Genomic DNA, 27,167 nt, shown 5'->3' on the forward strand with positions numbered 1-27,167 from the left:
AAAAAAACTAAAAACCACGTTTTTGTAGTAAGCTGAACTAAAAGGTAGAAAATAATTTTTTTAAATTGAAAGAAATCATTTTATCGTAAAAAAAGTGTGAGGTGCTAAATTTCAATTATTTATAGATATTTTATAGACAGATAGATGTTGGTAAATGTGAAATCATAAAATATCTTAAAAATCACCTCCCGCTTTTTTACGATAAAACGATTTTTTGAATTTAAAGAAATCATTTTCTACTTTTTAGTTTAACTAGCTACAAAAGTGTTTTTTAGTTTTTTTAAACTCTTATGTATTTTGTGTTTTCTAGATTTTTAGACTATTATTTTTGTATCAAAAATTCAGTATAAATATGGTGGGAGCGCAAATAAATGTATATATTTTCAGATATTCAAATCGTTATTCCTGAAAAATCTGATCAGGATAATCAAATAAACATATTAAATTATTGTATTGCCATCGATTCTTGATAAGTATGCCAAATTTCGAGTTAATCCTTTTTGAAGGGGGTCAAAATCATGTTCAAAGTTTTCGTTAAGTGTTAAAAAGTTCAAAGGACCATTAAATTTCATAATAAAGTCTTGTTTTCTATTATTTATTATATATTTTATTTGGTTTACAATCCATTGCCGTGCGTTGTTTTGTTCTCAAGATAGAAGCGTTTTTATATACAATGATGATATCACATTCTTTTTAACTATAAGTTGACAAATTAAGTTAACAGTCTTAATTTTTCAAAAACACATGTAGCTCTTGAATCGCGTTTTACTTGGTTTCTGTGCAAAGTACGATAGTTTTGATATACACCTTTTTTGTTGTGAATTTTACTCCTTAAGAAAGTAATATAACTTTTTATTTTACCTGAGCAGAAAGGTCCAAAATTTGTATGTTTCGCATCCGCTATAGGTGGAAATTTTTTTAAAATTTGATTCTTCTCATCTAAATGTATATGTTTCGACAAAGTTTGCTTGCTTGAATTTTTTTCAGAGATGAAACCCTAAGATAGTTGTACTAATTCTAGACACTATAGTCTTTAAGAGCAGTTTTTCTATTATGTTAAAAATCGATTCAATATATGTTAAATACATTTCTAGTCAGAGAGACGAACGGTTAGCCAACCATATCCCTTGATCCCTATCATATACGATATGTTAAATTTTAATTTGAAAAAATATATAAAAGGCTCGTTTACAAAACACATATTGTTATGATGATGTTATTTATACAGGGTCTTTAGAAAAGAATGGTATCAACCAAAAAAATTGAAAATGTTCTCGTTAATGCAAGTACAAAATTCATGTGGAATATATTCGTGAATGTTTAACCAGGAAGGAGATGAGTTAAACCAAGGTTTTAAATGTGATTGAAAACTTGATCCTTGAGGTTGCTGATATAAGTCTACACTATTCCTCTAATTTATAGAATCTTTCGAATATGTGATTCGCAAAGTGCCAAGCATCGAAAAATCAAGAAAATGTTGAAAGTTTGAGCTTGGTAATTTGAACATTGTAAAATTATAACTTCTAGCCTCACAGTTGTTAACCCTCACTTCTACTGATCTCCACGCATTGATTAGTAACAAAGGAAATTGCAAATTCGGTTTGATACTTTCTTCGAAACCACCTATTATACAACCCAATTTGACTACAAATTTACTTCAATCAAACTTTCTTTATACAAAAAATAAAAATAAAATAATAATAATATCATTTTAAAAAATAACTAAACCATAAAAAGATATGGTTTTCTAAAAACTTGCAACTTTTCTATTATCAACTAAAAACAAAAAACTTTACTTAATAATTACGAAATTACAATGAATTTTATTGAGTTTTTGTGAATACGGTGAAAATCAGTTTGTATTATTCGTAAATTAAAACTATTTGACTAAAAATAACCAAAGAATTGTCATACGAAGAAAACACATTTTATTTTTGGATTTAATTAATAGAAGTTTTGTTAAATGGAAAGAAAAATATAATATAATAAAAAAAAACAGTGCTGTAAAACCTACTGTTGGCTGTGTCAACGCTTGTATATTTGAAATTTAATGTCAACTATACTGGAAAGGACCAATCCTATGTCAACATAATTAAATCATTAAAATATAATTAGGATTTTTTTGTCCGCTTTTGTATGTAGAACGAAAATTTCATATTTTTCAATCTCTGTAAACAATTTACAAGAATCTTATTCGTGCGTTTTCTCGTAAAGTGTTTGTTTCAAAAATAAGCATGCTATATCCTTGTAGATCATACATGAGAATAATAAATGAGCAATAAATTATAAAGATATATTTTTTTTTTAAATTTATATTAATCTGATATTTACTATTTTAAATTTTTGCAGAAATCTTTAATTTATGGTTCAAAATGCTGAACCTTAAATTGAAGATTTTTGTAAATATTAAAAATACTAAAAGTCAAAGAATTCATGGCCACCTTTTCTGATATACTCAATTAATTATGACAACTTTACAATAAAAAAATTGAAAACTGTGCATATCTTTTAGCTGCGTAAAGCTATCCCTTCAAATGTTATCGAAGGGGGGTAAATGAGATCAAGAGAGGTAGAGGCTATGAAGCGGTGGTTTTTACTGTTAAGCCCAGTGAAGTGTCATTGTCATTTTCTTCAAGTTTTGCAAATAAACAACTTTACAGTAAATTCAAAAATTTTGCTCACAGTTTCAAGATAATGGTGACTATGCAACTATTTTGTTTTCTTCTAGAGAAATGAATAGCAAGAGAATATAATTAATAAAATATAAACCAATATATTTTTTGTTGTTACCAGAAAACTAATTTTTTAACATAGTTTTGTTATGAATTCTATTTTTCAAGATTTTTATACAAAAGAACCATTATTGGTACAGCATTTATTCATGTCTTTCCGATCCTTTTTTTGTATGTTTTTTAATGTTTTTATTTATAAATGTAACAAAGGTTAATGTTTCTTAATGTATTTTTACATCATTTAAAGGATTTTGCACTCAAATTGTTTTTTTATTTTGAGTTATTTTTAAATTTAACTCTGGGCTACGATAAAACACATTTGGTTAAAGTACTGCAAAAGGTTTCGGTTTTATCATTAAATGTACCCTTAGTTTGTGAGTATTATAAAACTATGTTTTCTTTATGTATGTTTATTTCTTTGGTTGATCCTTTTGAGTTTAAATTCAATAGAACGATGTAATGTTCAACGCAGAGATAATTGGAAGTCTGAAAAGTATCCAAGGCTTTCATACCGGATGGAACGTTAGAAACTGGTCTAACCTTCAACCTCCCTTGTTCTTAGAGTGCTAAATTTTGAAAAAATTAAAATTATGAGATAAAGCATCTGATTAAAACCAAAATTTTAACAGATATTGTATTCTCTAACATGATGGAACAAAAAAAATTTTTTTTTCGTTTTAAATAAAACTAGATTAAATACCTATTTATTTTTTCAGAATTTCACACTCTAAAAAAAGGGTGCAGTGTTCGAAACTGATCACCCGGTATTAAAGCCTTGAATAATTTTCTCTGTGCTTAAAATCACTGTCTTAATATAGTAATAGCTATCAAGCAAAGTGCGCCATCCAATCAGCTTCCTTCAGATGACTAGTGCTTGGCCAATGCGCATGATCCTTATGCGCATCGAGTATTTTTGACGTTTAAAATTACAAAATCAAACTTAAATTAAAAATTATAAATAAATCATAAAAGTAAACAATCCTTTATTTTCACAATCCATTACCAATTCTAAAAATTCAACCATGATTTTGCAATTTTAATGAAATCCGAATTTGGAATAGGTTCCCTTTTCCAAGTTTGTTTGATTACCCAGTTTTTGAATGTAGATGCTTTCATAATGTAGATGCGTCAAATTCGCTAGGATTGGGTACTGATTTTAGAAGTTTTAAGTTCGATTTGTCAATTTTATGATCATTTTCGATAACGTGAGCGGCTACATATGATTTTTCTATTCTTCCATATTTTTGATGTCCCATGTCCCATGTTCATAGTTGAATTGGTACAAAATGTTATTACTATTATTATTAATTACATTGATTCCCAAAAATACCTCCTCTCTCAAAAATTACCGAGAATAAAATTCAAATTTGCTTAAAATTTGACATTACATTATTGACGTAACTATATAAGGTGCGTTTATAGGTACATTTATTTATATGATACCTCCACAAACAATCTTATAAAAAGAATGTTCAATTTACTTAATGGAAAGAAAACAAGTAAATTAGTTAAATTTAAAAAAAAAAAAAATTGATACGATTAATGGAAGTATGTATATATTTCCAGTTAATATCATATAATGAAAGATTAAAATAACGATCAAAGCTAATTCTATTAAAAAGGAATTTATAAAACTTTATAATTTTCATATAAATGTTAAAACTTTGAATAATTCAAAGGCATTTAAAAACAATCATTAGAAAAAGTTTTTTTAAAGAAAAATATTTATTTATTTAATAATGTCTCTGGTATAAATGACAAAAAATTTTACTTAATGAAACACTGTTTAACTTATAATTTTTACAATATAGGTTTTTTTGTTTCTATTCATGATCCTATACTGTAGCTTTTCTATACAGGTAAGTTGGTAAGAAAGAATCTAATCGGATCAGATTAATGGAAACCGAGCTTTTCGTCAAGTCTATTTCTTAAAAGACAGTTTATAGTCTCAAAATGATAAAAATTGCAATGACAAAACCATTTTCAACGCTTTAAGCATTTCGTTGTTGTCAATGGCCTTCTTTTAACGTATGTAATTTGCAAAGAAAAAAAAAAAAAACAAACAAACAAATCGGTGAAAAAAAAATTTAATTCTCAAAAGTAGATTTTTATAAATGCAACACTCGTTCCATGCCAATCTCAATTACTTAAAACCAAACGTAAAATCAAACAAAAAGAATCATAGGCATATTATTTTGTCGGTTTTGAACTACATATGACTATTATGATGAACCTCGAAATGAATGGCCAACTAACTCGTTATACTTATACTACTCCTATTTAGCAATTATATTTCGAGCAGAAAGCTAAAGATACCGAAAACTCGGACTCGAATCGAAAACACAAATCAGCACAAGCAGAAATGATGGTCAATGCAGGCACTGTGAGTGGTTTACTTTTGGCAAGTCTAACAATTTTTTTTCTACAACTTCTTTTCAAAGTGCTGCGCTTTCAAATGAGCATGATAACTATCGGTCTGAAAAAACACAGTAAGAAATTTGCCGGCCACTATGACCGCTTGATAACATTAATAATTATTTTACAATTCAGCAAAAATGAATGTATTGAAAAACGAAATTCGGCATGTTCGAGGTGTTACACAATCTCGTCGGTGTTATTCGTCGGTGTATTTTATCCGGACAAAATGTTTTAATTTTGTAATAACTATTAATGTTATAAAGTGGTTGCAGTGTCCGACAAATTTCCTGCTGCGATTTTTCAGACAATAGCATAAATATGACTATGCTTGACTATGATATATACTATGCTCGTTGGAAAACGCAGTACTTTCGAAAAAAAAAAAGAGAAAATATGGTCGGCTCTCCAAAAGGAAGTCACTCACGAAGTTTCAGTATGTATTAATTATATTTAACAAAAAGGGTGCGGACTACCCGGATCTATTACATAAATAATTTTTTACCGACATGATAACTGTAATTGAAAAGTTATTATAAAACTGTTTTTCATGTAAATTTTTCCGTATAATGATATTCTGAAATCAAACTTTGAAAACATTAAATATTTGTCTTTCAAAATAGAATAACCTTATGCTCGAAATTTTTCCTTTCAGCGAGTATTTTACCATATCTAAACTAAAAGCTAAGGTTTTCAACCAACTTAAGAGTCCCCAAAAAACATAAGCAAAATCTGAAGTTATTACGCTCATGTGGAACTATACAGTCAGTAACTACCGGAATAATGTAGTTTTTCTGTAATAATAAAATTAAAATGAAATGGAAACTCTATTCATAGCTCCGTTCAATTCAAATCAAGTCAGTCAAATATAGTTGAACACAATTCATTCGCCATTCTCTCTATATTTAAAATTTATCGTCTACAAACTTTCTCAATGCTTTAATTATTTCATAACAATTACAAAAGTTTACTTGAAAATCCTTTAACTGTGCTTTTAAAAGTAATTACTTAGAGAGTAAAACCATTACTTTCAGAAGTATATAGTGATGTGAAGAATAAACATATTTTTCAATTTTCTAATATAATATTTTTGTTTGAATAAATTAAAGTTTTTGAATATAATGGCAGATTAAAAAAATTAATTATTTTAATGTGCCAAATTTAATACTAGTTTTGACCGGATTATATTAGTTTAAGTCCAGAGCTTAGTACCATTCAAAAGTAAGAGAAAACGATCCAAGTCAAAAGCCAAGATACTTTTACAACCTAAAAAGAAATAAAGTCAAAACTGGGTAAGTGAGAACTGGATAAGTGAAAAAACTCTATAAGTGAGATTAATAGCCAGGACCCGTCATTTTAAACTCCCAAAACCTCTATTAGCGAGAAATAGAAACCTCTGTAATAGAGAATCGTTCTTCCCTCATGGATCTCCGTAAGTGAGACTGTTACTTATCTATTCTTCTATAAACGATGGTCGAGCTTTATTTATTTATATTATTTAGGAAGAACTATAGCTACAATAAAAATATGTACATTCATACATAAAATACATACATTCGTACTTGCTGTGACTTGTTATTGCTGCGTACTTCTATAAGAGAGAAACGCTACACACGTACCTGCATTAGCGACAAACTCGGGTTAGTGAGAAACCTCTATAAGCCAGAATGAGATTGAACTCCTTGAACTCTCGCTTATCCAGGTTTGACTGTATTTCAATTAATTATTTACTTTACATAATGACTATCAGTTTGTTCACACAGTTTGTCTCATTTAATATGAAGAAATGTTTTCGTTATTTATAGAAATATCGACTAGAAAAGGATGCATATTTCTGGATATAAATGTCTTGAGTATATTTTAGTTTCCTACTGTCAAACTTCCAATTTTTCAAATATGCGCTTTGTTTTTTATATAAATATATAAAGTAAAGTTTTATTTTCCAATAAAGTGGTTATTTTTCTTTTAAAATTTCAACACAAATAAATTAATAATATATTTCACTGTTAATAATAATATTTCCGACAATGGAAGCTGACATGAATACAGAATAGCCATTTGAACAAAATCAATATTTAATTTAAAATGTTTCTCAAGAATGAATGGGTACTTATCGTACATTTTTACATACATGTTAAATTTTAAAAAACAATCTTACTATAAAATATTTATTTATTTGTATACATTAGAAATCCTTTTGCATAATATATCTTATATTTTACGAGGTTGAAATAAATGAGTTTATGAATAGAATCTAATACATTGTGTTATAAATCTTTAAGTAGCAATCTGGTCTATTCTGAACAATATATTACAGTGGAGACTCGATAACTCAAACCTCGATTTCTTAAATACGCAGTATCTCAAATTATGTAAACTTTGTTACTCGAACAAAATGTTATTCCCTACGAGGTGTTGACAGCATATATTTAAACGCTGTAATTCGAATTTCAAAGAGTAGACTCTCCTGGGCGTAAAGAGTATAACGTCGTAGTTTTTAAAATGTAATCGCGACTTTCTAAGTCGAAATTTTAGCAATTAAATAAGCTGTATCTCGAACTACTTGTTAAGTCTAAAACTCATTTACTCGAAAGTTTTTTCATTTCCCTTGAGGTTCGAGCTATCGAGGTTCCACTCTCTTGGGTTTTCTAACTAAAAATCTCTATTTTTACTTTAACCCACTGAAATTGGATAACATATTCAAAAAAAACTTATATCACGTCAGATTTTCTTGCAAAATCGATAATTCGTAGAATTGAGCGGAATAATAAGGAGCATTGTGACTCAAGAAGAGACTTTGCTGTTTTGTAAATTTACAGTTGATCTACCAATTAATGCTAACTAATTAGTTTGTAATTACGCATGCCGGAAAGAGAGGATAAAAAGCGGTAGCATGCGCGGTGGAGCATCCAGAAGGAGGGGAAAATGTTTCAAATTCGTCGACGATTTTTCATAGCGGAAAGTAAACAATGCATATAACAAGTGAAATTTAAAAAATTTTAAAAAGACCCCACTAATTTTCGGGTGCGGAGTCCTAAACTTTCACTTGAAATATAGCTAAGAACACACTCCGCTAAATTACCTTTCAAATGAAACCAACAAATTAAAATCGGTTCATCTGTTTAGGCGCTACGATGCCACAGACAGAGAGACAGATAGACATACACACATAGCGGTCAAACTTATAGCACCCGTTTTTTTTTAGTTTAGGAGTTAAAAAATGTTTATGTTAACATGTAGATACCTATACATAAAAAGTATATTAACTACGCCGTCAATTTTTGAAATTTCGTACATAATCACCAACAGCACGTGAATTATGATTACATGAAAGAGACACTATAAAATAATCGACCTTGATTCCAACAATGTGATCCAAACTTAGGATCGAATTAGGATCGGCCCTTCTGTTTACCGAATGAAAATTGCACGCAGAACCCAATAAGTGTTTAAGAACAATAGTGTTTGCTTTTAAATTTCTACAAAAACTTTTTTGTGAATATAGTCAAGTTTTAGAAAATATATAGTATAATAATTCCATGCTCAAAAATTTTCTTAATCTTTTTAATAACAATTATGACAGGAAAATTTCATTTATACTTATGTATGTTTAAGCTTGTTTTATCAAATCGTAGCACGTAGGTATACAATCATTTGCATTGTGTACACTGTTGAACACATAAAATGAAACTATAATAATTATATTTTAATTTTATATTAATTTGTAAATTTTGGATCAATATAAAAGTTTCTTTCAAAAGAAATAATATAGCAGCTATAAAAGCAAATTTGCACTTAGTACAAAGCAAAATTTAAAATTTAAAGCTTATTAAGAAAATCACAATCAGTTAGAGCTTGTGCAAAGGTTTTTATATGTTATTCTTCTCAGTTCAAGAGGACTATAAGAAGCAGTAGGTAAAAGGGGCGAAGTGGTTGTCAAACCAAAAGGGGCTTAAATGGGGGAATGGTGTGTCAAATTTAAATACTGTGTCATCGTTTATGTTTTGTTTCAACAGTTTAAAGAGGGAAGAGTTAAAGAACAAAACGTAATATTTTGTGGTGATATTTTATCGAGTTGGAATAGTCCAGCGATGCGGCCGGATAACGTCTTATTATTAATAAATTATTTTCGGTTTATCTATTTCTACAATTATTATATTCACACTTCTAAATATATTTTTCGATTGGTTAAATTTACTTTTTTTACTACATATTATTTGTAAAAAGCTTTTGTCCATTAAGAATAACTCGGTTGGATAAAAGTTTCTAATGATTAATCATGATATGTACATATAGCAAAACACAAATTGTTTTATAAAGAATAAGGATTATTATTATTTATAAAAAATAATTTAAAAAAATTATGCTTCTGGTCACGTGACAGCAAACACCAATCAGATGTAATATGAAAGTATTACGTCACGCCATTTGAAACACAAAAATGATTGTATGCAAGGCGTGATGTTATTCAAGACTCTACGACACTCTCTGTTTTCGAAGTAAATTTGAATTCTTTTTTGAAAATGCAAAATACATAATGTAAATAATGTATTTCTTTTTAAGTAATACTTTTTTGGTGTAAATCAGATACTAATGTAACCAATTTTTCAAATTTAAGATAAAAGAATATTCCAACTTTTGTTGCGGTAGGTGTAACTACACAAACAAAAGAATAATTTGTTATATTTTTTTGACTGATTCTATTGATAAAGTATTTTCTTTAAATTACCACGTCGCGTCGAAGTAAACACAAATATTTGTATAAAAACAGTAAATACAAATTTGTTTTAAGAAGTATCGAAAAACAAAAAACTTTTTTTTAAAACCCTTATCATAAATGACTTTTCGGAGAATATATAAATTGGTTGTAATTAACTTTTGTTATATCGATTAAATAAATATAGAAAGGATAGGGATCAAATAAACTAACCTTAAAATAAACTTTTCTTGTGAAGAATAGACGTCTCTTAAAGATGATTATCCCTATTAGTTAATAACCACCCCAAAATTTATCCAAAAACAAATGAATTATTAATTATTCTAATTTATCTTTTGATTTGTTTGATCAAGTGTCATTTACTAGTCTAGTTCACATGTGCCTTTTTTAAGAATTCCAGTTTGCATTCTCAGTAAATCTTGACCAAGGTGTCGTTCGATGCGTAACTGCATCTAGAACGGCTTTAAAAAACCCCATAAAAAAATACGAAAGTTAGAATCAATTTGTTTATCTCATAAACTATATTACAGGTATCGGAAATCGAAGAAACATTCTTAAAAAGCAGGAAATTTCAAAAAGAGCTTCTCAGACCTCTACCAGAAATATATATAATTTTAATTTTTAGATTGAAACTTGATGTGAATATTAAAAACAATAAAATTCAGGAAATCCCTGATGATTTGCAAGCCAATTCTTTGAAATTATTTGTACTTTTTGGATCTATTTTTAGAAACCTTCAAAAAAGATTTCCGTTGAAAAACCATGGAGTTATTTATAATTCTTGATATAAATCATGATTTTAAGAAAAATTTTACTATTATTTGCAAAATTGAAAAAAAAAAATTGGCAAAAAAGATGACAGACTATGTATTTTTAAGCAATTACAAATATTTCAATTAATTTATATAATTTATATAATATTATATAATAAAACTAGTTAAAGAGATTTGAAAAAATACACTCGCGCTAGGACTCCAGTTCGGCTATACGAATATCTTGAGAAATACTGAATCTATGGATATTTTGTACGGATCTGTTTTATTATACAATAAAACTCACAAATAAAGATTATAAACGCTAAAACCGCCGTTAGGACTCATTAGGGCTTGTTAGATCAATATTATTAATATCTATGGGTTCACTTTTAATTTCTGTGTAAGTATGATTCACTAGGTTTTCTCCAAAATTTTCTGTCAGATGATCGAAGTTTTCAGCAAGTTCATTGGTTTTTCATTATCAGTAAAGACTGGCCCGTTTGGTGCCTTATGTCACGATGTCCATCTTATATCATGATGTCCATTTTTTTAGTTAATGATTTATCTTTTTTCCAAATCGAGTTATCTTGATAAAATATAGTTTTAGATTTTCGATTAATAAAAATCATTCTTTGCATACTGCTTATGAGAATAATAATTACCATTTTCTATTGCAAATATTATAATACCACATGAAGTTTAAAAATTTTAATAATATTGACATTTGATCGAATGTTGATATGTATTTGTCTATAAAATTATTTACATGGGGTTTTCATTTACAAACTATTATCCCCTTTTTCACTCCCTTAAGAGTAAAATTTCCAAAAATCCATTTTAACGGAGCGTTTATATTGCTAGTGAGTAACTATGCTAAATTTAAAGTCAATTAGGTGTATAGTTTCAGAGATCTCGTGATGAATCAGTCAATCAGTGGTATTTCGCTTAAGACTATACATAATAACTAATTAATTAATATTAAGACAAAGTATCATTACAAAATGCCACTACATCTTACCACATACCATATGAATATTCTATGCCCTAAGGTATCTGTGTCAAAACATAAGGATCAAGCAATATTGAAAATATATACATATAGAATGTTCTGAGCATAGCCGGATTTAATATAATTAAGTCCTAATCGTAACATACATCTCTAATCTTTCATTTGTCTCTTCGTCTTTATAACATCACTTCGTAGAAAGGCGAGGGCATTATTTAAAGCATCACAATAAATCGAAACTAGTTGTGCATTCTTGCAAGACTTCAATGAATAATAAATAATCTCACATTTGTCACATATCACACATCATAGGTCAATTGGGTCTTGGGTCCGTAGGACCCATCTTGTAAACCGTTAGAGATAGAACAAAAGTTTAAATGTAAAAAATGTTGCTTATAAAAAAATAAAAAACTTTTGTTTGAAACATTTTTTTGTAAACATCACTGTTTACCCACGACGGCGTTAATTAGGTGCAAATTTTATAGTATGTATTAATATAGGAATATCAAAGTGAATATCTTTTGTTATTTACGTGACGTCAAAAAAACAAACGATTGCGCATCAACACTTGCGCATTATATGAGAATATCAGTTAAATATGTCAGATATGTATGTATGTGAAATGTGACAGAGTTATCAACACTGCCTATACATGGTATTTCAACAATTAACTCAGTCAATTGTTTGTTTTCACTTGTTTTTTATTTATTTTTGTATATTCACTTCCTTTTTCAATGGGGTTCATCCTATACTATAATTCTGTTTGGTTTCAAAAATTATCGACTCTGGTCTATAATTATCATTTTAAATTCAACTATCACTTCACTAAAAATTATAATTATTTGTTGTGCGCATATCCTGTCCGTATTTGCAATCAACATCACAGTAAGCAAATATTTTTTTAAATAATATAAGGATTATACTCTGTATATATGTAATATATATCAAGGTATACTAAATTTTGTCACAAGTTTGTAACACCTAAAAATATTGATGCTATTAACAAAATTTTGGTATTGGTGTTCATAAAATCATTTAATTAGGCTATTTCCGGTTGTCCGTCTGCCTGTCTGTCTCTTTGCCCGTCTTTCAATACGATAACTCAAAAACAAAAAGAGATATCATGTTGAAATTTGAAACATTAAAAGTTCGTAAATGAGCAACATATGTCAATTGGGTCTTGGGTCCTACGGAGCCAAAAAAATAACTTTAGCTAGAAAACGTTAAAAAAATTAACAACTTTTGTTCGAAACATATTTTCGTAAACGTTACTGTTATCGTGAGGGCGCAAATTGGAACAAAATTTTCTCCAAAACTATGAAAGATAGAGAGTTGAAAACGGTAGCTAAACCGGTTCAGTGGCCGAGCTCGCTAAGGCGTCTTAGCTTGCTATGATCACTGGCTGGGAGGTTGCGGGTTCGAACCTAGGCAGCGGCAGTGTGAACAAATAGTTAATGGGGTGGTAAATTGATCACACTGTCGTCGCTTGGGTGAGAACGAAGTAACCGACTCCATCCACATCATAAAAATGTAATTCTGTATATCCGAATGTATTTGAAATAAATAAAGATCAAAAGATAATGATGTGGGTGACCTCTGTTAGAGACTTAAATGTCTGATGAACGGAGGTAAAACCCCATTATAAAAAAAAAATGGTAGCTACAACTACTGGTCTTGTGAGACATTCTTGAAAAACGAAAAAAAATAGAATATACTAATGAAAATTTTCGAAATTTTCGCAAACAAAATAAATTTTCGGCCGCCATAATTGTGTTTTTTTTAAACTCTTCTAATTTATGCAAAAAAATAATGAGAACTCTGGTATTCAACACTTTCTATACAGTATACTCAGTCAATTGTTTGTTTTCACTTGTTTTTTAATAATTTTATTTTCAGTCAAATATAAATTACATATAATTCAGCCTTCAGGCCACTTTGAAATGAAATGTAAAACAAATGAAAATAAACCATCGTTTTATTTGTTATAATACCTTGTGTAGACAAATTATAATTATAGTACTTGTATTATTTGCCCTAATTTGGATCCTCACGGGAAAACAAAGGTATTTACGAAGAAATGATTAATAAGGAACATTTTTTCTTTAACGTTTTGTTCTATTTGTTACAGTTTAAGCTAGTCAACCTTAGTAGCTCAGTTGGTTAAGGCGTAACCAATTCCGATTCCCGCGTGTTTGATTCCCGCGTCACAACAAAAATTAATTTAATGAATAGCTGTGATGGGCTAGTTTAGTGCATGATATATGCATTAAGTAGACGCAGTCAGCCTTTGAAAATAATTGAGGAGTTGATAAATGCAATTATCAGCGGAAAAGGTGGTAAAACGCATATATGCTATCACAATTGGCTCTATAGTCTAAGTGTATCCTTCGTGGACAGCCAATATAACCTAGCCTAAAATACGGTTTAAAACTTAAGTCTTCATGACTCACAATTACTTTTTATATTCTGAGCACGCTTTAAAAATTTCAGCACAATAACTCTTTTTATTTTTTATTTATCTTGATGACAGACGAAGGAACAAACGAAAATAGGTCATAATGTGATTTTATGATACCAAAATTTTGATTGTAGCAAGGCTATTTCTAATCGTCACAAACTTGGGATTAAATGTATTCTCATATATTTCATAAATAGGTTATACACATTTTTTTGGCAAGGAGCGAAATTTTTCACAAACTATATCCAATGTGCGTTGTGTTCTATGCAACGAATTGTATGTTGAATGAAAATTTTCAATATAGATAAATTGTACATTCTTTGTAGAGCCTCAGGATATTACAGGATAGATAAATTTTACGCTCTCTATTCAATATTAGAGCTGATTTCTCTCCCGCAATTATTTCATTGTATGTTCTCAGTCCACTGTCTATATCTTCGAGAGAAATAACTAAAAATAGATTTAATTTGAAATAAACTATAGAGATTGATTTAAGATAGCCGACATTGAAACACTATTAAAATGTTCGAAACAAAATTTGTATGGTTTAAATGGGTATTTCTACTCTAACATTTGGAAAGACGATATTATTTAATATTTGTTGAGCATCGATTTAAAAACGAGGTATCAATTTCATTATAACTAGGATCTTGTCCATTAAATGATTCAAAAGTGAAATCAAATTTATATTCGATATATTTGTTTACGGGAGGTATATTAAATTTTGAACATATTTATGCTTCAAAATGGCCTGTTTTTAATACTTAAGTTTTTCGACAATTTTTGAACAGTCATGTGGATACAGTCCACAGTACGCCCAATAAACTTTCAGATTATTTGTCCGTATGGTCTACATCGATTGGGTCAGTAGTCGAAATTGGTAGCTGAACAAAATTTTATCCGAATAAAATCGTTGGTGGAAAAAATTGATAAAAATTAATTCAATTAAAAATAGCGATTTAATCAAACGGTACCCTTAATTTCTGAACAAATAGCGATTTTACATCTAAAACAAATTCGTACCACAAAGCTATTTTAGACACATGAAAGTAAATGTTGAGAATAAAAGTATGTTTAAAATAGAACGGCTATCTATAACTTTTACCGTTATAGATAACCGTTCTATTTTAAACAAACTTTTACGCTCACTTTAAACGAATTGATAATAATATTTTCTAACAAATAGATGTTTGCTTGTTCTTGGTGCACAATTTTCTATGCAAAACAAAAGCAACTATTCAAAGGAAAGTTGCTGTTTTGTTCAAATCTGTTCCAATTTTACGCACACGCAATGTGTAATTAGCTATTTATTGTAGGGAAATAATAAGGAGAAAGAATACCGTTCTGCGTAGTTTTTGTAATTTCAGTTTGCATTGGTCATATAATTATTATGTTTTAAGATGAAATTATTATCACTACTGTACTTATGTTGACACAGTGATAAGATCCTGGAGAGTGATTGATTATCATTAGGCATTATCAAATATGTTATGTACAAGTAGAAGGCGTATTAAAACATTTTACACACTTCATTAAATGATAAAATCTTAACGCGTTTTACAATTATGTTTATTTATCCATTCATATCGCAAAAGCCTTAAAATAAGATGCTGAACCTCTTTTTTAAAAGCTTTTTTACTCGCCAACATTTTTTTAAATGATGTCAACTACAGTGTGAGACAATTATAGTCATTCTACCTGATTTTTTTAATTATTAATTATTAAAGAATTTTATATTATTTTATTTAAGTTTTCTTTTCAATTTTTACGTTATTTTATTCTATATAATTTTGTACTATTTTGTAATAACACAAACTGTAATTTTGTAATGATTGATTTATTATATTTATTGATGATATATATGTTAGCATGATGCTCTACTATTTGTTATTCTGGAAAGTCAGTTTATTCGAATGGTAGTAGCTCGTTTCCAAGCTGTAATTTTCTGATTTTCATTCAACACCTCCTCTTTAGTATAGCCTAGAGAATCGAGTTTTAGAGTGATTATTATCAGTTTTATTGTATATGTGTAGGTAGAAGTGTAGCTAATTTAAATGATGAAATTAATACCAAATTATTCAGATGAAATGATAAATACTATTAAATTTAAATCTACAATTATCTTTCATATGTTTGTTCCCCATATGAATAAAAAAAATTTTATAATCTGCTTATTTCAATAAATGTTTATTATTTAAACTTCTATTATGTATGTATGAAATCAATCCAATACAAATATGAAAATAGGCTACCGAAAACATGGCGACTAAGATTTATAATAAAAACTACTGTGCTTTCAATGCGAATATAGTGTTCTTTTTATGGATGGGATTATAAATTGGGAGAAATTGTTTCAAAATCACATCGTTTGTTACAAGTGCAGCGGAGTTAACGTAATCAAATTTGTGTAATCAAAAATTGAACTGTCTATACTAATTATACGAATTTTTATTGTTAAGATTTTTTACCACATACAAATATAATATATAATTCACAATAATTTAATTTTAATGTTACTTTGATAGACGATATAACTCGTATTGAAATCTGTCCGATTGTTATCTAACTCGTATTATAATCTGACGTATCGCACGCTGTGCTCCTTTTATATAATAACAATCAACAGTCTAGCAAATGCTAGAACTGTCGCGTATGTTATATTGCCTATTATATTACATATATATTACTTGCATAAGGTTTCTATCTTTGTATACGTAATATAAAACGATATTGTTTATTTCTTTTTAGAATTGTCCAGATTACATTTGTTTTTAATATAGTATGTGTGTGAACGGATTGTTAACCCCATATACAAGGCTGGCGACCATAAATAAGTTGAATAATTACGAATATAATGCGTCGTGGAGTAAATTTGCAAGTTGCAGGCTAAATTTTAATTGATATAGAATAATTTTTGTTTCGTCTTATAATTTTGTATCGTCTCTCGACGTCTAGTCGCCATACCCACCATCGCAATGCGAGCATCAAATTTTGTTGGGCTTTGCGTCAATATTATTTAGTAACATAACAATATGCTCCATATCGTTTATTTTAAATGTTTAGAGATGACAGGACAAGTATATACTTATAGAGACTTATGGAAGTCACTTTATGAATTTATTATTCAATGTTGATATTTTAATTAACATAAGATGATTGTTATTACATATCATACACATCAAGCCTTTAGCCTACAATAAGGATTGTAAAGTAAATTAAACTTTATATTATTATACTTAAAATTATGCTAGGAAAATAAAGTTTATGCTAACGACACATCTTACAAAAATATAAATGTACCATTTTGATTTTACATACCTTTACATTTTGCACATTAATTAAGTTCTCATAACAGATTGAGAAACAGCTTTGCTACATTACAAAAAAAAAAACAACAAGTGAAAACAAACAATTGCCTTAGTTAATATTTGAAACACCATGTATAGACAGTGTTGATTACTCTATCACATTACACATACATACGTGTCACATACATATAACTGATATAGCTATATAATACATACCATACAATTTGCGCATAATTTCCGCTCTCACGGGTAAACAGTAGTTTACGAAATGTTTCAAACAATAGTTGTTTAATTTTTTATAAGGAACATTTTTTATATTTAAACTTTTGTTCTACCTCTAACGGTTAACAAGATGGGTCCTACGGACCAAAGACCCAATTGACCTATGTTGCTCATTCACGAACTTGACCTTACTATTACGTCCTAAGCACGCTATAAAAATTTCAGCTTGATATCTTTTTTCGTTCTGAGTAATCGTGATGATAGAAGGACAGACAGACGACAGACAGACAGACAACCGAAAATGAACTAATTAGGTGATTTTATGAACACCTATACCAAAATTTTGCTCATAGTATCAATATTTTTAAGCGTTACAAACTTGGGACCAAACTGTGTATACCTTAGTTTATTTCATATACATGGTATAAACAGGAATTCTAAATAACCAAGTCGTGCGCATATAGCCTTGAATCACAAGACCAATAAATTTCTGATAAATCCATAACATGTTGTTGCAAGCCTAGGATCGAACTGGAAACATTCCTAAAAACACTTTCATTTAAATAACCTTTATAAAAAAAAGAAAATCAAAATCGGTTCATTTGTTTATTGGAGCTACAAAATTATTTTTTTACAGGATGACACAATATCTGGTTTGATCAACTCGTTTGTAACATCGCAGCTTGAAACGGAGAGTATTTTTACCTATGTTTTAAGAAAATCTGCTCAGCAGTATTAAAATCAATTTGATTTTTCGGAGTCAAATAAATTATACAGTTACTTATAAAGATTTTTGAAGAAGGCTAATTATCGAAGTGGAATCGGTTGATAAATATATTGATTTATGGATAAATTATTATCGATAAAAATATTGATTGAGAGCTAATTGAATATTGAGAAAAAATAAATCGTTATTAATGATAGAAATTGAAAACCAGTTAAAGCAAAAAAAAAGAAGTAAACGCGAGTATAGTAACTTCTTCTACGGCTTGCTCCGAATAAATGGGTATTTAATAGAAAAGGTTGCTACTACGCGTAGACTATAAAGGTCGTAGGCTCAGCAATTACCTGAGCATTCAAAACTACGAAGGATGACTACTTTCCATTTTGCGTTCTCATTTGATTCCTCAATTTTGCTCCGATTAGCAATTAACGAACTGCTCGCTATATAGGTTTCATTTTTAAAAAACGTCGTTTTATCCATCTTTTCATGAAAAACTGAAATATACACTGCCAAATTTGATTCTCCCCGACATCTATTGGTGTATATTATAGTTAACGAAATATAGTATATTACCGGGACATTTAAATTGGTATTTGAGTGGAGACATTTTAAACGATCTTTTATTAGTGATAAAATTTTTGTCTTTTTAACTCAAAAAATACCGAGGTAAAGCTCGGTCATGCAGATACTATACAATTAAAAAATGTCTCAACATTCATTTTATTCGACTAACATAATACAAACTAGTTTTTATTTTATTTAGATCGATATTCTACAATGATGATTACTCTCTCAGCAAGTAACAACCAACAACCTATAACTTTCATTTTTATTCATTGTACGAATCTCACATGTAAGCTGTCGGCAAGCAGCTTTTCTATTTAACTATGAGAGTATTATTATTATTATTAAAGCCAATAGACATGGACTATACATATAGACATGTTGCAACAACTTATATGTGGTTATATCAATCTTCCATTTCATTTTCAAACTAAGCAAAAAAAAAAAAAAAAAAAAAAAAAACCAAGAGATTTTCTTATATAAATATGTACATATCTGTTTGAATGAAGCTTTAAAACTTTATATACTATATATTTTTTATGTATGTGGTTTTTGAAAACAGAAAGTAATTTTGATGTGTAACATATCAAAGTAATAATTTTCCTTTTAAGCACAATTTTTCGAAAAACCCTTCAAAGTTTATGAAGTATAAAAGAAACGTTATGTGTTTAGAAAGGATATAAGAACCACATGACCATGTATTCGTTGCGTCTCGAACAAAGCTAGCGACAGAGTTTGTAGATTTAAAGGCTCACACTATAATAATTTCCATTTATTGAAAAATATAATGAATTTTTGTTGACTTCGAGTTGAAACATAGTTATTAAAAGTACCACGATACTAGAAATAATAATTAAAAACATACAACAGCCTTACTTGTCGTTAAATATTGATATTTCGATTGTAACGCAATCATCGTCAGTAGCTAAATTTATTCATATAATACATTACAAACATTTTACACAAATTTTAAGAAAAAAAATTTCTTAAGACTAAGAATAATCAAAAAGAGAAGAGAAGGATTTATCAAAAAAAAAAACTCGTCCTTAAGATTATAATCGCCAAATTCCGAAATTCTCACGGAATTTTCGATTTTTGACAAGGTTGCGTTCGGCGCTCGAGGTCACAAGGATTATTCATTGGAATAAAATTATAAACAAGTCTGCAAAAATCAGAACTACCGGATTTGATGCATACTATAATAATATAAAGTCAAAAACACAAAACTTGTCTATTCGCCATGGGAACTGATTCTAGCGCTGTCCAGTGGTAGAAAATAGAAGCTGTCTATGAAGAGTACAAACGTGTCAAAAGTTATTATTAATAACAGTTATTTTATTATTCATTATGAATAACTTTTGACACGTTCGTACTCTTATTTATATTGAAATTTGACTTGTCATAGACAGCTTCTATTTTCTACCACCAGACAGCGCTAGAATCAGTTCCCATGGCGAATACTTCTGGTGGAAATAACTATTGATTTACGTGTTTAGAGAGGATATAACATTTAAACTAGCCTCTGTTAGTTTCATATGGAAATGTAAATTTCATTTGAATTGATTGAATTTTAAATGAATAGATTGAATTTAAAATGAATAGATTTTCCTGAATATTTTTTATTTGCAATAATATCAAGGTATGTACCACCTACTCGAAAATATTCATTGAAATATTATGAATTAAAAACATATAAGCTATAACACAAAACATATAAAATATATGCGACAAAACCAAAGGAATAATGAAAGGGCTCTATCCTGCAATGTTCAATAAAAAGTCACTATTGTCAGAGAAAAATAAATTATTTTATATAAAAGCTATTCGACGCATGTTGATATATGCAATTCCAGTTTGGCGCTCTATTTATACAGCTAAATATAGAAAAAGATAAATAGGCGTTTAATTGATGAAAAACGTATAATAACAATTTAATGAAAGCTCCGACATATAATCAGATCTGATCGATTCTTTTGTAGTATCGTAGCTCCCAACAGGATGAACTGATCATGATTTTTCTTTCTTGGGTTGAAAAGTAATTTGATTGGGAGAGTTCTTGCCTATGTTTCAAGAAAATCTACTTAGCCCAATTCATCCTTTTAGTTGCTACAATGCCACAAAACCAGGTATGCTTGATTCTTTTGTGACATCGCGATGTCAAAAAAGGGCTACGATGCATCGTAGCTCTTAAAGGGATGGACAAATTTTTATTGTATATTTTTTGTAACGAAACTGGATCGAGAATGTGAGATAGCTATGTTTCAAAAAAATGTAATCTGATTTGGAACCGTAACGCACTTGAAAAGGCTCTCGATAACACTCATCTTTTAAGTCGGTGCGGTGGTTAAAAAACCAATGAGATTTGTTAGTACGGATATAATTTTAATCACATATATCTACTGAACTGTATTATTTAAAATCATGATTTTGCATTTCATTCAAAAAGCTATTTTACGTTTTAAATAAAAATTTTTTTCGTTAATTCTGTGTTTGCGTTTATTTTTTGTATCGGCGAGTTGGCCATTTTTTTAATTTTTTTTTAATTTTTAATAAAAAAAATACTGAAATAAAAATATCGTAGTCAGTTCAAAAAAAAAATAGGTTTCGCTGAATGATATAAAGTCATTTTCTAAATGATAAAACGAAGACAAATTCTAAAAAGTACTTTCGAAAATTTTATTAAAAGTTGATTTTCAATGTACAAATTATTTATATAATTAAGTTATTTGAGAGATTGTAAACCGCAAGTTCGTTTTTATTACTATAAGTTGCCATTTCTCGCCTGTTGCTCAACGTCTCTTTGATTCTGCATTAGTTAGCGAGCGATATGACAAGCGGCAACATGACTAGTCGTGGAAAACAAGCTCAATATTTATCACTCCTACAAATTAAGTTTATAATCATACTCACACCAACGACATAAGTTCACAGATATATCCCATCAAAACGGTTATGATTACCGTGGTATTAAATAACAGTTACGACAGTCATTTAAATGCTAGAACAGAGCTGGTCAGTCAGCCTTAATGTATGTACAAAAATAAATAAGATTTAGCTATGATTGCCGTGGTATCTAAACAAATTTATTAAAACTGAAAATGTTTATAAATGTTGTTTATTTTATATAAATAACAGTTATGTCAGCCAGCCTGTTAAATGTGAGAATAGAGCTGGTCGGTAAGAACAGGGGTCAGATAAATGCTATCAAAACGGTTGTGATTGCTGTGGTATTTAAATGAATTTAATAAAGCTGGAAACTGTTATACAGGTTGTATATTGCATATAAAAACAGTTATGACAGTCAGTTAAATGCTAGAAATTGTCTATACATTAGGGCTGACTGACCAGCTCTGTTCTCGCATTTAACTGACTGACTGACATAACTGTTATTTATATACAACCTGAATAACAATTTTCTACTTTAGTATATTTATTTAAATATATATATCTGACCCATTTTCTATTGGTCGCGTGACTGACCGCAGTATGTGTGTGTTCTATACAACTACTATAACAATCAATTCTAAAATGATCAGCTTTAGTGAATTCAAAGAATTTCTTTGGCCTGGCTCCTCCATCATTCCCGATAGAAGGTATAATTTATTTTTTTAAATCTTTACTATTTTTAACATTTTTTCCGTAATTTAATTTTCACAGGCAAATTTTATGATTAAAAAAAAAAATTAAGAATGGAGGCTAAAATAACTCTTTTACCATACAAAAAGTAGTATTTATAAAAACGACATTAATATGTTTGGTCCCTGGCTTCGTTTTGACTGGATCAATTGTTATCTTCAATTTGATTTTACGATTAAAATCCATAAAAAATTACAAAGCATACAACACAAAAAAAGAAAACTTTCTGTATACAATAACTTTACTCACAGGCAAAAAAATTAAATCACATTTATCTGAATGTTGCGTGCCTACTTTTTTATTTCGTAAAACCCATAAAATTGGAAAGTTTGTTTCTGTAATCGAATCATTTTTTATTTGATTTACATGAACTGAAATGTCTTTTTTGTGTTCTAAAACCAAATTGCCCGCCTACTAATAGAATTTTTTTTAAATATTTTAAATCACTAGCGTATAACTTGAAAACAAGAAAAGCTTGTATAAAGTTAAAATAAATCGATTTTTAAACATAACATTTTTAATCACAAAATCATTTTTCAATTACCAAAATAAATAGGTACATCCCACGCAAAGTACGCTGTCATCATAAAGTTTGGTAACAACTTTCAAGATGGTATTTTATTATCTTGTTGAGAGTTGTATGATTCCAAAAATAACTGTTCCGCTATTATCTACGGTATATGTTGTTTGTGTATGACCAAATTAATCTTAAAATCATTCAAATTGTTAGACACTAGCTAATATTTTTGCATGTTTATTTACAATGCACCCTTTTAATAATTGACTTCTGAAAATCCTTCTAAATGACTTCGTGATACCGAGGCTAGAAACATTTTTCATTCTGGAAAATTGGATTTTTTTTCATGATTTAGTTCGTTTTCTTGATATTCCTATAAAAAGAAATTTAAATAGCAAAAAAAAAAAATAATTCAATACGATATTTTATAAAATTGTAAGTTCACCTTCCGATAAATCAAAATTTGTACTTTTCAAGCGTAGGAAGAGGGGCAACAGTTTTATAAAATATCGGTCCAAACAAAATTCTGACCTGTCTATATTTAGTTGTCTTGTTTGACACAATTAGAAATTTCTTTTGTTTGACAGAATTACAAATTTTCAAGTTATCTCGAAAGAATTTTCCAACTTAAAAAAGGGTTTTAGAGTCAAACTAAGTAGTCATGGAAAACGCTGTTGTGATGTGGCCAAGGCAACCGTATAGTTGAAAGTGATTGTGTAAAATTTTCTCGAAAACGCCTTGTCAATTTAATTTTTATTTTTCTAAAGAATTTTCTATTTTAAACGAAGATAGATACTTTCCCATAATGTTTAAAATTAAAGCAGATAAAGGCTTGAGGTGATCACGACCAATGGGTCGTGATTGCATTATATTGAATAAAGAAAATGACGATTAAAATTTCTTCAACGTTTACAATTACACCTAATAATACAATCATTTTTTTCGTTGCTTGCAAAACCAATTTTAGCGCCGCTAGTAGAAATACGTTAACTTGTAGATCGTTCATCATTTTATTAACTTGAGTCAACATCCAATGATTTTATTATCTTTACTAGATTGATACCCGCCCGCTTCAATGGGCTTAAAAGTAAAAACCACCGCTTAATAGCCTCCACCCTCTTTTGATATACACTGTTTTCAAATTTGTTAAATGTAAAATAGCCATAATAGTCATTGAGTATATCAGAATAGTTGGCCATAATTTGTTTGGCATTAACTAATTTAAATTTTGATAGAATTTTTTAATTTATGGTTCAAAATGATGATCATAGATTATTAGACTGAACCATAAATTAAAGATTTCTGTAAAAATTTAAAAAATGGTAAATAGCAAACAAAATTTAATTTTTTTAGTTTTTTATTTTTTTAAATATATTTTCTGATATATCAACTGTATTGCTGTACAGTTTCTGTAAAAGCCATTCGCTAGATTTAACGTGAAAGCGTAACAAACAAACAAACAAACAAACAAACATGCTCACTTTCACATTTATAATATACAGGGTTTTTGCATACATATATACATCAGTTTTGATTCTTTGAAAGAAATCAGTGCAATTGTTATATTAAGCTTAGTCCCAAGTTTTTTACTCAGGAAATACTCTGTATATAAAGTTTATAACAACCAGATAAATTTATATAATTGAGGAAAACTTGGATACTATTTATTCAGGCTTAAATCGTGATTACTATGATAATTTTCCGATTTATATTACCTATTTGCAAGCAAGCCAAAAATAAATAAAAGTTATTGTACCTCTTCCAAAACTGCAATATAAGAGAATGTTTCATTTTAACCAACACTATTATGACAATCATTACAATTTTAAACCATATATCGTAAAATACCATAATTATTACATAAATTAACTTTGCGTGTAAATTAAAATATTCACGGTTATTGTCCGAGTTGTTTGTTTATCAGTATGGTGCCAAGTTAAAGCAATTAACTTTCCTTTTTATATTAATATTTTCATCATATTACTTTTTAACAAGAGCTCAGTCGAATTTGTTTCAATTCTATTTAATAGCTTTTAAAATACCAAAACCCTTCAGTACTTTTAGGTACATTAGATTTTAACAGTTGAAACTGATAAGACTATTTATATTTTTATGAGTTTAAAATAAAATTAAATATCCTGAAAATTGATTTGAACAAAATAAATTTAATAATAAATAAATTTAATGCTAAATGAAAATCGATAGAACTATTTTGTTGAATAATTTTTTTTAAATTTTGTTAATATTTTCATTTTATATCAAATTTATTTTTTTATCATTATTTTCATTCAAAGGCGTTGCCAGATAGTGAGCCAAGGGGAGGAAGATGGTGTAAGAGGTAAAATTTATAGATGTAAATTGTAGAATATAAAGATTTTTAAAATAAATATCAATTTATCAAATTAAAGGATTCGCGAAGGTGACAATTAATGTAGAAATTCGTCGCATTTTTGATCTTTCAGTCGATAATCATAAATCAGACAGCTAACTAGTCTTTTATTAAATTTAAAAAAATTTAATAAGGTGGGGATCTTTTCTTCCCAAATTGGCAACGTCCTCTTCTTGAATCAAGACATTAAGGAGGTGTTATGAAGTACATTTTCGTAAAAAAAAAAATTTATAACAAAAGGCCTATCAAGTTAATTAACAATAATTGTTAGTTTCAAAAATGGTTCGTTTGTAACTACAAATTTTGTAGATTTCAATGTCTTGAAAGAAAAAATAATTTTTTTAGCTTAATTCAAAAATTAAGAAAGGATAACAAATTTGAATTCGTCTGGTGGACGTAATATGTTTTTTACATGTTTTTCAGTCATTTTTACTTTATAATTTTGAGGTGTTAAGATGGGGCCTTTTTCTGTTATGAGCTCTTATACCATTGCAATCCCCAGTTCGAACAATCATATTCAATGTCCAAATAGTTAACTATAATAAAATAACGCTTACCTTGTAAATATGGTAACAATTTACACATCACTTCACCAAAAATAAAATTTCTCAATAGTGTTCCAACCAGTGTGAATGGCATACATAACACCCCCAATAATAAATCCGAAATAGCTAAATTCAGCAGAAACACATTTGTAATTGTTCGCATACGTTTATTTTGAACCAATGTTAATATTACCAATGAATTACCAATTACCGCTAGTAGAAATATTATTGAATATAAAGGTATTTGTACACGACCACTCTCATACCATTTTGGAACTGGGACTTGCGTTGGAGATTGTGACGAGGGTGGAAGTTGTGTTGTGAACGAAGTAAATATCGTCGTTAAATTTGTATTAAAAAGAACGCTATTTTCACTCAAATTTAGATAAATTGAATTGTTCATTTTATTTTTTATTATTTCAGTTGCGTTGTTCCGTTTTTTCTTCGAAAAAATAAAAATAAAAATATTATGCTATCGGCTATGTCTCGTCGTGCCTTAAAACAAAGATTTATTTTTCAATTTTGTTATCCATTTTTTCATTTTATTTTTGAATGTTAAATCATATTTGTTATTCCACCATATTGATCGGATATTTTCTTCTAGGAGTTTTATGTAAAATTTTCGAAACATTTTCAATTCAATGTTGACAATGGTCTGTAACAGAAAAAATAACATTATTTACATTTGAATAATTTATTTTAAGTATTGACATTTCTGTAGCGAAAAAATTTATTCCGACAAAGCTTTTAAAAATTTTGGTAATTGTATGTATTTTTAAAGTTAGAAATAGATGATAGTAGTTATTTTTATTTTTTTTTTTTGCATTTTTTTGGATAATGAAGCGTTTTTCTGGATCTGGGCAATTTTTTAAATGTGTTACAAACTTAAAGCTTATTTAATATATATTAAAATTTATTATTAGGTTTAAAAAAAGGTTTTACCAACATTTTTAACTTAGTTGTCACTAACGCGTACTTGAACAACTATTGTTTAGGGACCATTCGTTAATTGCATAATTTCGACGATTTTAGACCACCCCCTCCACCCACGTATGTTGTTAGAAAAGCTAAGTTACACTTAAACTCACAGTTTGACGTAAATAAAAGATTTTTATTCTTTAGCACAGAGTTCGCGATGTTTCTCTGTGTAGCAAAAAAACGCATGATTTACGTATAATG

General features: G+C 28.6%; 1 protein-coding gene across 1 annotated transcript in view; it reads right to left on the bottom strand.

Moving 5' to 3' along the window:
* The window catches only part of LOC123292722 (cholecystokinin receptor-like), a 122,671-nt gene extending 96,280 nt beyond the window's left edge, over positions 1-26,391 (bottom strand). Inside the window, exon 1 of the mRNA XM_044873436.1 lies at positions 26,001-26,391. Within this exon, the coding sequence (XP_044729371.1) occupies positions 26,001-26,391 (391 nt within the window). The remainder of the gene's footprint in view (positions 1-26,000) is intronic.
* Between the last annotated feature and the right edge of the window lie 776 nt (positions 26,392-27,167).

This window comes from Chrysoperla carnea, chromosome 2 (assembly GCF_905475395.1).
Source record: "Chrysoperla carnea chromosome 2, inChrCarn1.1, whole genome shotgun sequence".
NCBI classification, from domain to species: Eukaryota; Metazoa; Arthropoda; class Insecta; order Neuroptera; family Chrysopidae; genus Chrysoperla; species Chrysoperla carnea.